Genomic DNA, 12,268 nt, shown 5'->3' with positions numbered 1-12,268 from the left:
GCAAACAGCTTGTTAATCACTGGGCAATGATGGTTACAAGAGATTTTACCTCTGATTCTTTAAAGTGTTTTTTCCTCTTAAGATAAAGTAGTGTAGACAACCCCTACTAGACCTTAGAAGTTAAAAAAAGAAAAGAAAAAAAAAAGGCAGGAACAGGATTCAGACGCTTTTAAAAGAGAGGAGGAGGAGCTGGAGAGATGGCTCACCGTTAGAGCACTGTGCCCAGCAAACCTGGAGTGGCTTCCAGTCATCCTTGCCATTGTTCCAGGGGTCCAGATGCCCTCTCTGGTCTCCACAGGCACCAAGCATGCACATGATGTAAACATGCAGGCAAAAGACTCATGTACATAAAATAAGGCTTAAAAACAAAATCAAGACAACAATAATAACAAACCCAGGAAAAGAGGGATAGATCTAGTAAAGACAGATGGTCTTCTCAAGTTCAAAACTACAGAGAAGCTTTGGAGACTGTATATTATCCTCTGGTCATCTGACAAGACAGAAGTGTGACAAACACTAGGTGTGGTGGGCCATAGGCATGCCTGTAATCCTATACTAAAGGCAGACAGATCAATGTGAGTAGAGTCCAGCCTAGTCTACATGGTAGTCTAGGCCAACCAAGGCTACACAGTGAGACCTGTCCCCACAAACAAACAAACAAACAAAGTACAACAAATAATTTTGGCATCAGTGTCTACAGCAGTCATTATGATGTGTTCTCACTGTACTGCACAAGAACTCTCAAGAACCTAGCAATTTGTCCTTCCTCTCATCCTGAGGGGTGTGATCATCCCACAGAGACAACAAAAGACCCATGGGAAGAAAGGTGTAGAATGCTAGAATGAGCATGCTTTCTCATCAAGTCACGTACTCACACATGTGCACATACTTCTGGGTTCCCCACCCCAAAGGAAAACAATTTCTTTGCTTTCAGGCTGAATCTGCAAGGATGCCCAGTCACTGTGTAACAGCATTTTTACATAAATAGAAACAAACGAGAACCTGAAATACTTACTAAGCATCAGTTAGTATTGGGTTGCTAGTAAATAGCTCAATAGGTTGCATCTTGCTTCAAACTGTAATAATTTAAATGTGAAAGTTATTTCTGATGAAAATTCTGGGAAACATTACAATTGAATAAAATAATTATTATTTTTTCCCCTGTGACATGACATCATTTAGTTTTGCTAGCTCTCCAAATGACACAGTTGCAGAACCTCTTTCAGCTGGCCTTGCCTGAAAACAATAAAAATGAAAGATATTAGATACAGATAAGGCTAACCCAGAGTAACCCCAATCATAATATGCATAATAAAATATACCCTAAGTCAATCAATAATGGAAAACAAGCAGAACACAAACCCTCTAAGAAAAGTGATACCTTAATATCATTACCTGAGAGTCATGATACTTCCATCCTATCATGTGGTAGATCTGATAGGTGGCAGGTATGGAACCATCTTCATTCCTGTACATTTCTAAAAAGACAAACCTGGTTAAATTCTGAAAACAGTCATATGAGAAACATCTATCTTCTCAATAATAAACACCTACTTCAAAGAGAAATGGGTCCTAGGCTAGCTGCAGGATCTGAGTGCCTCACATAACAAGAATTAACACAGAGAAGCTGCCACTATGGAAACAAGAGCTACTTGGAAACAGACACAGAGAGGATCTACATCTGAGAGAAAACAAAAATCAAAATTCCCATGAAGCCTGACAGTACCTTACAAGAAGGAAATAGCACTGTGTAATGCACAAACCCCTCCATGATTGCAGGTAGAAGGAGTGGACGGCTCACCTCTGTAAACCGCTGCAGCTGCCAGCATTGTGTCTCGGTGCAGCAGGGCTTTTCTGTTCCAAGAACAGTTGCTCTCACCCATACCTAAAAATAGACTACAGGCAGTTTAAGCAAACACTGCAAGTACCCCGAGCAGCTCAGTATCAAGACATGATACATCTTATCCAAAGCATCTATGCTCAGTCTCATCCACTTTCAGATTATAGCTAGGCTGCTTACTGACTGGAGTAAAGCTCTGTAAATCCTCTTCACTACTAAGTTAGGTAGGAAAGTTAACTCTCAGGAGGGAAGCACCAGGATGCTCCCTACAACAGCCACAGTCTATAGTAAGCCAGCTCAGCAAAGCCCACCAAGATGGGTCGCAAGCACTGGAAGTGTCTTTCAAAGAAAACCACACCTTCTACCCTTTCTTGCTGGCTCTTTGAGACAGGACACTGTGACAATGCCTCCTTCCTTCTAAGTGGCATATGTAATTACAACTGTAAACTTGGATGAGGGCCGAGGAACTCATTTAATATGACCATGCCTTCAAATCTTTTGACAGTTTACTAACAACAGATTTAAAACTTACGTGCATTTTCCCACAGAGGCACTTTTTTTTAGTATTTTAAAATTAATCTTCAGACCTTTTTCTTTAAGTTGATGGTAAGAGGCTGTTCACTGACAATTTCTATTGTAAGCTAGATAGATAGCTAGTATTAATGGATAAAGTGCTTGCTATACAACCATGAACTCCAGCACACACATAAAATCTAGGTGTGGTGTATCTGCTGTAATCCTTATGCTGGAAAGGGAGACAAGGGAATCCTGGGGGCACCAGTCTAGTGAATTAGTGACCAGGCTCAGCGAGAAAGGAAAACAGAGCTGATACTGAGAAGAAGAATACTAACAATGACCTCTGGCAACGACCTGTACACATATGGAGGCTGCACACACACATGCACACAGAGACATACCCCCAACACACACACACACACACACACACACACACACACACACACACACACACACAGATGCCTAGGTTCAATTCCCAGTACTACAAAAAATAAAAACAAATTAATGTAATATCAAATTAATGTTACCTTTCTTTACATATACATTTTAAATTATTTGAAAAGGCTATTGAAAAGATGATTCTACAAAAGAACTAAAGGAAATTTTTAAATGTTGTAATTATTCTTAATATTACTAATCAGGAAATGATCACTTCTTCACTAGTTTAAAAATAGTAATCTTTTTAATAAAATTTTTATTTTTATTTAAATAAAATTTTAGTAATAAATAAAATTTAAATTTTTATTACATTGGTTTTATAAAAAGCAATCAACAAGGAGGCTGGAGAGATGCCTCAGTTAAGTATACACACTGCTCTTGCTAAGAATCTGAGTTTGGTTCCCAAAATATACCAGGGAGTGCCCCAAGCCTGTAACTCCAGCTCCAGGAACCTGGCCCTCTTCTGGCTTCTGAGGGCACTGCTTCAGTAAGTAATGTCATTCTACTAATAAACCCAGTGTCCTGTATTTTGCGAGTTTAACAGTCCCAATTAATAAATTATTAACAGCCACAAACTAGTAAGCTAAGTTAATTAAAAAAATATATGACTGGGTAGGGTAATGCACACTTAAAATCTCAGCACTTAGGAAACAGAGCCAGGAGGACTGTGATTTCAGGGTCATCCCCGGCTATGTGAGACCCAGTTTCAAGTATAGGAACAAACAAACAAGAAACCTCCAACCCATCAACCAACCAAAACAAAAAATACTGGGGCCAGAGCAACAGCTCAGTGGTTAGGAGCACATCCTGCTCTTCCAGAGGACCTGAGTTCAATTCGCGGCATCTACATCAGAGGCTGGTAACTTCTAGCAATTCCAGTTTCAAAGGATCCACTGCTCTGAATACTCTGGGTATCCACACGTGTGGAGCATATGCTCATTGAGACATACACATTAAGTAAAAACTAACAAATCTTAAAAAGTATTTTAGACCTACTATATATACATCTTAAAAATATTCTCTCACATGGTGAGCATCAATCACACAGCCTCAAAGTAAAGCAGGGGTCACACTGCAACATTACCAACATTACCAACGGCGGATACAAAACTTTAGTTTCTGCGCAACTTAGTTTCTGCCCTGGCTTCATTCCACATCACATGTAATAAATACAAACACAACAAACAATGCACTAGACATTCTAAAAAGCCTGCCAAACAATTGTTACTTGCATATTCTAAATAAAATTGTTAGGCATATGTCACCTCTGTGGGTCTGACCCAGCTCAGGTATAGAAAATTCTAGAGCGCTAATATCACAGACAGCATCAACAGTAACTCTCCTGCCACAGGAGCCGTCTTCCCTCAGGAACACACACTGCTGTACAGAACTCTCCCTTTCCTTGTGAAGTACTGAAGAGAACCTGAACTCTGATCACAACCTTATGCAACCTAGGATAAGCATGATTCAACCTTCATTAGACTCAGTTTTTCATCCTTAAAATGGAACATCTTGTAGTTCACTGAGGGGAGGCTTTACTGACAACCATTTAGGAAAGACATCTGTAAGGGCAGACTTAACGTGAGCTTGGGATAATAGACACCGGCTGGTAACTGTTTAATAAGATTCTCTGATTTTACATTTGATCTTGGCCAAATACTGAGAAGAGATTTCTCACAACGGTGTTTTGGTTTGGTTTGGTTTCTCAAGAAAGGATTTCCTTATGTAGCCTTGGCTGTACTGGAACTAGCTCTGTAAAGCAGGCTGGCCTGAAACTCAGACAGATCCTCCTGCCTCTGCCTCCAGGGTGCTGGTAATGAAGGCGTGAGTCACCACTGCCCAGCTTTCTCACAGTGTTTTTAAGGTTAAATTCAAATGCTTATTAAACACAAAATTTAATGTGAATTACTGAAACAATGTCAGTATTGCCTTTAAAAAAACTGAACTTACCTTAAAAGCACTGTGAAAACCTTGAAAATGTCTCATGCACTCATCAGCTGATATAAAACTTGTTTGTAAAATTAGGTCAACATTCTCCATTTTTTTTCTGCGAATTAATAATAATGGCAGCTAAAATGAGACACACCTCAACCATCAGAAAACAAACTCAACAGAGACATAGAATACAGAAGCCAACTGGGGGACACCACCTTCCAGGTGGCGCAGGGGCACCCAGCAAACATCCATGCTCCGCCCCCTTTCACCGCCCTCGGACTTTTCCCACTGGGTAAAGTGGAGACATGAAGATATGAACTAAGCTGTTTGCCTCCACTACAACCTGGACCAGTTCCTTTCTTCTCTGTGCTTCAACTTCCTCATACACCAGGACAGACTGACGGTGCGAGTTCCTGTCTCACCCTCCGATAAACCATGCCTTACAAGCAGGCAAACAATGTCCTTTCCACTACACGTGACTCTGAGTCATCCCTGAGGAAAATTCTCCCAAGACAAACTCTAAGGCTCATCTGAGAAAATCCAGACGGTTCTGCTCTTCTATCATTGCCCATCATCTGGCTACTCTACACACTAAGGCAATATTAGTGCCACAGTCCCCCGACATAAGAGTAGGCTATACATAACCTTTCATATCTTTCCACCCATGATTGTATACACACCATTCTTGGTGACATTCCTCCAAACTTTCCCTACCCTTCATCCTCCTGGAAAACTCACTTAAGCTTACTTAGGTTCAGCTTTTCTATAAAAGACTTCCTGACAGCCTAAGCAGATTTAAGGCCAAATCCCTTATGTTACTCTCATTTTAAGCCAAGGTTTGTCTGTCTAGCTTGGGAGTCTTTTCATCTAGAATATTAGCAGCTTGAGATATATCCCCACCACTAGCTAAAGTTGGCACATGGCGGATACTCAATAAACAGTAAGTGAATAAATATAAAACCCACCAGTTAATTTTTTTTTCTAGATAAATAACATTTTTACAAATTATCTTTATCTGATCCTTCTTAAGCCACAGATAAAAGACATTAAAAACATAATTTTTGTAAAATGCCTGAGAGTAGAAGAGGTCTTTCTAAAGGATAAGCAGTTCCTCAAACTGTCAGACCCATTCAGTTCCTCAAACTGTCAGACCCATTTAAAACCCCAGAGGACAGGCATTACTAACCGGGAAGGGGCCCCAAAAAGGTTCTAAAACTTGATCTAGAAGATGATTAAAAATGTAAGCACTGATCTACCTAAAAACTATGTGTGGTGGTTTGAAGAGAATGGCCCCATAACCATATCTAAATACTTCATCCCCAGTTAGTGGAACTATCAGGGAAGGAATAGCAGGTATGGCCTTGCTGGAGTAGGTGTGGCTTTGTTGGAGATGTGCAACTTGGGTAGACTCTGAGGTTTCAAAAGTCCATGCTAAGCCTTTCCCGGCCTGCCTGCCAGTAGATCAGGATGTAAGATCCTAGCCCCATGTGCCATGCTGTTCTGCCTGCCACCAAGCTTCCCACCATGGATAATGGACCAGGCCTTGAAAACCTCCACTTAAATGCTTTCTCTTACAACAGTTGCCTTGGCCATGGTGTCTCTTCACAGCAATAGAACTGTAACTGAGACACCTGCCTTCCTGCACCTTCAGATTAAGGCATTTCTCAATCCTCACCAGAGAAGCTTGTTTGCAGCACATGACGATCAACACCGAGACCCACAAGTGGCCATGGTGCAGATAAGTAGAGACTGTAGAACACTCAGTTCTAATTGGAGCACACACACCAAACCCTCTGTGCCAAAGGCTGAGGGATCATCAGACAGAATGTAAGATCCAGCAGGAAATGACAAGGAGGAGACAGTGTCTTCTGGGTGTAGCAGGTCGAGCTGCACATATGAACCAGTATGGCGGCATCACCTGGAATGCCCAAGCCAAATCAAGTCTCAGCATAGAGAATAGAGCTGGACACAATGTTCCACCCCTATCTAAGGAGCTATTAGCCATTGTTAGCTGTTGGAAGAAGAAGGGTCAGTTTTCTGTAAGAGTGTAGCCATAATAAGTTAGCCACACTCCAGCAGAAGGCTACAGCTCCAAGCAGCACAAACTAACCTTGAGGGAATGGGGAAAGGACAGGGACATAAAACTGGGTGGGAGGGTGGGAGCTGGGTGAGTCTTAAAAGAATTTGGAGAGAGTGAATATCATCAAAACATATTTTATGAAATTCTCAAAGAAATAATAAAAAGTATTTTTTTTTTTAAAATACAAGCAGCTATAACACTAAGGTTATGGCACTTAACAGAAAGGCTAATTTCACTGTTTGAAAGATGCATCTATGTATTAGTATATACATATATGTATATGAATATATACTATATGTATAATATAAAAGTGTAGATTCAGGTAACTAATCCTAGGTTTAGCATGACTACAGACAAGATAATTACGCCTTTGATGAGTTCACCTGTAAATCAAGATATTAGAAACCCTGAGCCAGATACAATACAGCACTCAGGAGGTAGAGGTGTGCAGATACTAAGTCTGAGGTCAGCTTGCAATCACACGAAGAAAGCAAGAACAAGGCTAGTTTGAGGGTACATAGCCAGATCCTGTCTCAAAACACCAAGAGGCTGGAGACGTAGCTCAGTGACAGAGCACTCGGACTATATGTGCAAGGCTAAGGGGGTTTGGTCCCTAGAAAAACAAACCCACACATGGAAAGAAAAAAAAAGCTCAGAGAACTACAGAGTAATTACTGTATTTTTAAATCAGTGGGCAGTAACCTTTTCCAACTGATAGATCCAATTTCTTGTCTCTTTCTATTTTCTTTCTTGAAATGAATCATGAGCACAGCATTTATTATAGACCAGTACAAGATAAACACTGTATTCAAAGAATTATTGTTGGAGCCTAAATGAGAAATAATAATTTCATTACTATGTAATTTCACTACCATAAGCTTTTGGATAAAAGGGCTCCATGTTTCTATGAATCCGTTTAGTACTCGGGGATATTTCAAAAAATGTTTGCTATGTTTTATTATCTTTATCATCTTGCGTATACACCAGTAGCCTATTAATCCTATTTTTCCATTGCGAAGGGACCATAATGAAAAGGTTTTGGCTATGTGTATTTCCCTTTGTTAATATGACAGTGTAACTGTACATACAGAGTGGTAAACATGTGAAACAAGCCTTGTGAGAAACAGGCCGACCCTTACCACTAATAGACAACTATGACAAGCAACAAGAGTCAGTTAAAACACCAGGGCACAAAAGTTTGGCACCTAATTCTGACACTCAGATTCAAAGCAGTTATCAAGAGGCATGGTGAAAAAAAAAACAAGTGCAAAAATGTCGGAAAAAACCATAAGTCTGTAAATATAACAGGCAACCAATTATATAAATTTCATTACTTTGAAACATATTATAAATTTTCAGAAACAGATGAAGGCTTCCCTATAGGTAAGCATAATTCTATTTCACAGACCCCAACTTTAACTCCTCTAGCCATCAAAATTGCCTCTGCTATTAGTGATGTGCATGTGCGAACAAGCAGTTCACAAGGTTTCACAAAGGAGAACAGCTGGCAATCTCTTGATGACAGGTATTTCTTCTTGAATAAGTAACACTTTTCAAAGTTGAGAGGTAGGAACTGCACCCCCGCTGTTCCTCAGAGTGTCTTCCTGGTCATTAGAAACCCTCACCCTGTAGAGGATAGCTCCACTGCTGTAACTCCTGCTCCTGCTTGCTGGCAGACCTCAGCCTAGTCAGTCCCCTCCTCTGAAGGTTTGACACCTGGCTCGGTATTCCTGTGGCCCTCTCATTCTGAGGGGACAGGATGTCAGTGTTAGTGTCCGTCAAGTTCCACTTTCTCTACCTCATCTCCAATGAGCTTCGTCCCTCCCCTCTGCCTCTGTGTGTGAGAGATGTCCCCGTCAGAGTTGTGACTTCTAGTCATCCACCAAGTATCTCATTTGCCAAGTGCACCATCCTGCCCTTTCAGCATGATTACGTACTTCAGTTGTAACTATTTTCTGGCAGTTTTGAGACGGCTCAGCTGCAGCAACTTTCACCCAACTTCCAGCTCACGTTTGCCTTCTACTTCCCTTTTCTTCCAGTTCACCATTTCAACTCTATTTGTGGAGTTATCTTTCACTTTTGTACTTCTGTCATGTAATAACAGAACACCAACCCAAACTGACCCAACTTCCTGTTGTTGCTAATCAGAGAAGTGTGATTGACTTTAATGAACACTTCAAACTCTAACTTTCCCCTAGTCATTCACCTTTCTCTCTAATACTATTTCAGTGTTTCTATACAATTCTCCAACTACGAACCTCCACATGGCATTACTTCCTCTGATCAAGGCAAACAGCACATGAGCAGGATCTTCTTGCTACCAAACACAAACACCTACGTCCACTGGGACTATCCTCCACCTTCCCTAGTCAACTCTGCTGCAGTGATGTGGGAGACCAAAATTTCTAAGACTGCATTCATCAAATGCCACTGAATAAGTCACAGGTTGAGGTTAGAGAAGAGAAAAAGAAAACCTGAACCCTTGAGGAGCTTGTCTGGTGAAGCAGACTAAAGAATGTGGTCTCAAGGTGGGCCTGACCCTGAGCAGAGATAAATCAAGAGCACTCTATTGACACCAGGATGACTTTGCAGGTGTGGTATGTCCCAGGGACAATGAGAATGAACCTTGAAAACAAGAGCATTTATAGAGACGTTCGAAGGTCTCGGTTACAAGCCTGGTTGAACTACGTAATACAACTTTCAAAGCCAAGCTAAAGCTCTGGGTCTGAACTAATGTTAAGGGTCTTCCCTAATTTTGAACAGGAGACAGCAAACATATATTAAGAAAAATGTACTACAACACATTAATGTGAGTAGATCATGTCTACAATCCAAGCTAAGGCAACACAGAGTTCAAGGTTAGCCTGGGCCAAACCATGGGACATAGTCTCACAAAACCAAATAAATTTGGGAAGTCAAATTATCAGTATATTTTGGGTACTGGAGATCAAACCTAGGAAAGGGAAAACAATGTTAATAAGGTCTATTACTGTTTAAACATGGAAGCCTGCCACCACTGTCACGTGTTTGAAATCTCAGTCCCCAGTTGGTGGCACAATTTTGGAAGATGTGGAAGAGGTGAGGTCTAGAAGGAAGTGAGTAACTGGGGTGCTACGCCTTGAGCATTACAGCCTGGCTATGTCACTCTGGCCTCCTGCCCTGGTATCTCCAACTGCCTCTTTGTGCCTGAGACACACTTTCTTCACTTTTTCATCTGGTTAACTCATTTCTGTTCTTTAGACATGGCTCAAATACCATGTTCTCAAATACAATTTCTTTAATCTTCCAGATCAAGATCTATTCTCAACTAAACCCTCAACCCTAAATTCAAACTATCTAAGGACTGTAATTATTTTAAATGTGTGTGTGTGTGTGTGTGTGTGTGTGTGTGTGTGTGTGTCTGTGTGTGTGTGTCTGTGTCTGTGTGTGTCTACATGTGGGCATACTTATACCTGAGATATAAACTGTTGCTACTGGAAATCACTAGTATATCTACAAATGTATCTAAAACAAGTTCCTCCTATATTATTCCAGAAGCAGACATGGTACTAACAAGCCTCAATTCCATAGCATTTACCACGATTCTGATTTAACTCTTCTTTGTGCCATCTCCCTGGTGTCTACCTCCTTCTACATTTTATACCATAAGCTGTAAGATGACAGTGTGCTTTCTCACCATAAATAGACCTTCTGTGCTTAGCCCATTGCTGCCATAGAGTACACTGTTAAAATGCCTCTCAAATAGTCTGCAAATTCTTTAAAACACCTTACCTTTTAAATCTTCCATCAATTCAAACATTCCAGGATAATTAACTTGAATCTCATCAGTATCCTATTTTTTAAAAAGAAAAACGTATTATTCATGTAACAATCATGAACAACTAACAAAAATTAAGTTAAAGAGCTATTAACTGTTTCCCTGACCACTCTTGAGGTAGGTAAGAATTTTTGCTATTAAGTACTTACCAGTAATAGGCAAGTGCCTACCTCTGAGCTCTATCTCCAACCCCAAGGAGTGTCTTGTTTTTAATATTCTTCACAAATGTTACCTTCTAAAAGCCTAACAACTGGTACCAGTTTCTACTTTGGAAAGAAAATGGAGTAACTCTGTTTTACGTTGTAATGGTTACTTTTATTTTGTTTGTTTGTTTGTCAAGGCAGGATCTTACTATGTAGCCTAGACTGTTGTGGAATTCACTATGTAAACCTGGCTGGCCTCAAACTCAAAAATCTGCCTACCTCTGCCTTTGCCACCATGAGTGACTTCTTCTCATTTTTTGTAAAACATCTCCCACAAGGGTGCATCATTTGTGGTATTATGAGACCAACTTAGGCATGAAGTGGGTAGAGCAAGCTCCTATTCAATCTCCCAACTCCAAACATTCATTTAACATATTACACTCAGATATAGGATATATCAGATATAAAACTGGGAAGAAAAGACACTACAGTTATAATCATCACCTTGACACAATGGAGAATCACCTGGGAAGAGGGTTCAATGAGGGACTGTCCTATCAGGTTTGTCTGCAGGGGGCTATTTTGATAAGGGAAGACCTGGCTAACCATGGGCAAAACTATTCCCTGGGAGTTCGTATTGGATTGTGTAAGAGTGAGAGAAGTTTTAAAAAGTGAGCTGGGTAATAAGCATACATGCCTCTGCATGACTGTATTGCTTCAAGTTCCTGTCTTGGGTAGAGGAATAAAGTATCAAATGTCAGAGTAGCCTTCTTTCTACTTCAAACCACTCTATCACTTCTCCCTATGTGTAGATTTTATTATTCCTTTCTATTGTTTGAAATATGCATGTGTTAGCATGTGTGCGCATGAGGGGGAGGAGATCATATTTTGTAATTGGACTGGGAATTGAACTCAAGAGCCTCACAAAGGCTAGGTAAGGGTTCTACCACGGAGCTGTGTTGCCAGCCTTGAGTGTACTCTGAGTAGTGTCTATTAAAATGGATGATGGCCATTTAATCTCCGCACTTTTTACATTAACAAACCATTAAAGAAATCCTTGTTTAGACATAGCAGTACAGGTTTATAATCCCATATGTCTGCAATGCAGAGGCAAATCTGCAAGTCCAAGGTATTTTTGAGCTACAGTATGAGTTCAAGGCCAGCCTGAGCAGTTAATTAGAGCTTCTCTCAAATCAAAAAGGAAAATAATATATGGTAGACTGGCACACTGTTAATCCCGGCCCTCAGAGAGGCAGGCAGATCTCTGAGTTCAAGGTCAGCCTGATCTATGAAGTGAGTTCTAGTACAGAGTAACATAATAATCCACTCCACACCTGTGTTATGCCTTCCTACACCCCATCTACATAGTGTAGAGGTTTTACTTTCCCAGTAAGTATTTTTTCACCTCAATTATAGGTTTGTAATAACAATATGGTGGGTAATTTTGGAAATGATAGTAGACTTAAAATGGTTATTGTTACCATACTGTAAATAAAGGA

The 12,268-nt window shown here is 40.4% G+C and overlaps 1 protein-coding gene and 1 pseudogene across 3 annotated transcripts in view; both read right to left on the bottom strand.

Annotated features, from left to right (window-relative positions):
* Ndufaf5 (NADH:ubiquinone oxidoreductase complex assembly factor 5) overlaps positions 1-12,268 on the bottom strand; it is a 33,445-nt gene that overhangs the window by 490 nt on the left and 20,687 nt on the right. For 2 of the 3 annotated variants that reach the window (XM_034496178.3, XM_034496179.2), the window contains 4 exons: positions 10,581-10,641; positions 1,802-1,885; positions 1,396-1,478; positions 1-1,236 (listed from right to left, as the gene is read on the bottom strand). The exon at positions 1-1,236 is cut by the window's left edge and continues 490 nt beyond it. In XM_034496178.3, the coding sequence (XP_034352069.1) occupies positions 1,150-1,236; positions 1,396-1,478; positions 1,802-1,885; positions 10,581-10,641 (315 nt within the window). In that variant the 3' untranslated portion in view covers positions 1-1,149. Of the gene's footprint in view, positions 1,237-1,395; positions 1,479-1,801; positions 1,897-10,580; positions 10,642-12,268 lie in introns of those variants that run through there. The other variant, XR_013108846.1, reaches the window with a different exon arrangement.
* On the bottom strand, positions 11,104-11,284 carry LOC117704862 (U2 spliceosomal RNA; annotated as a pseudogene).

This window comes from Arvicanthis niloticus, chromosome 2, assembly GCF_011762505.2.
Source record: "Arvicanthis niloticus isolate mArvNil1 chromosome 2, mArvNil1.pat.X, whole genome shotgun sequence".
In the NCBI taxonomy this organism is placed as follows: domain Eukaryota; kingdom Metazoa; phylum Chordata; class Mammalia; order Rodentia; family Muridae; genus Arvicanthis; species Arvicanthis niloticus.
The sequence above is the reverse complement of the archived record's forward strand: the minus strand, read 5'-3'. Positions and strand labels throughout refer to the sequence as shown.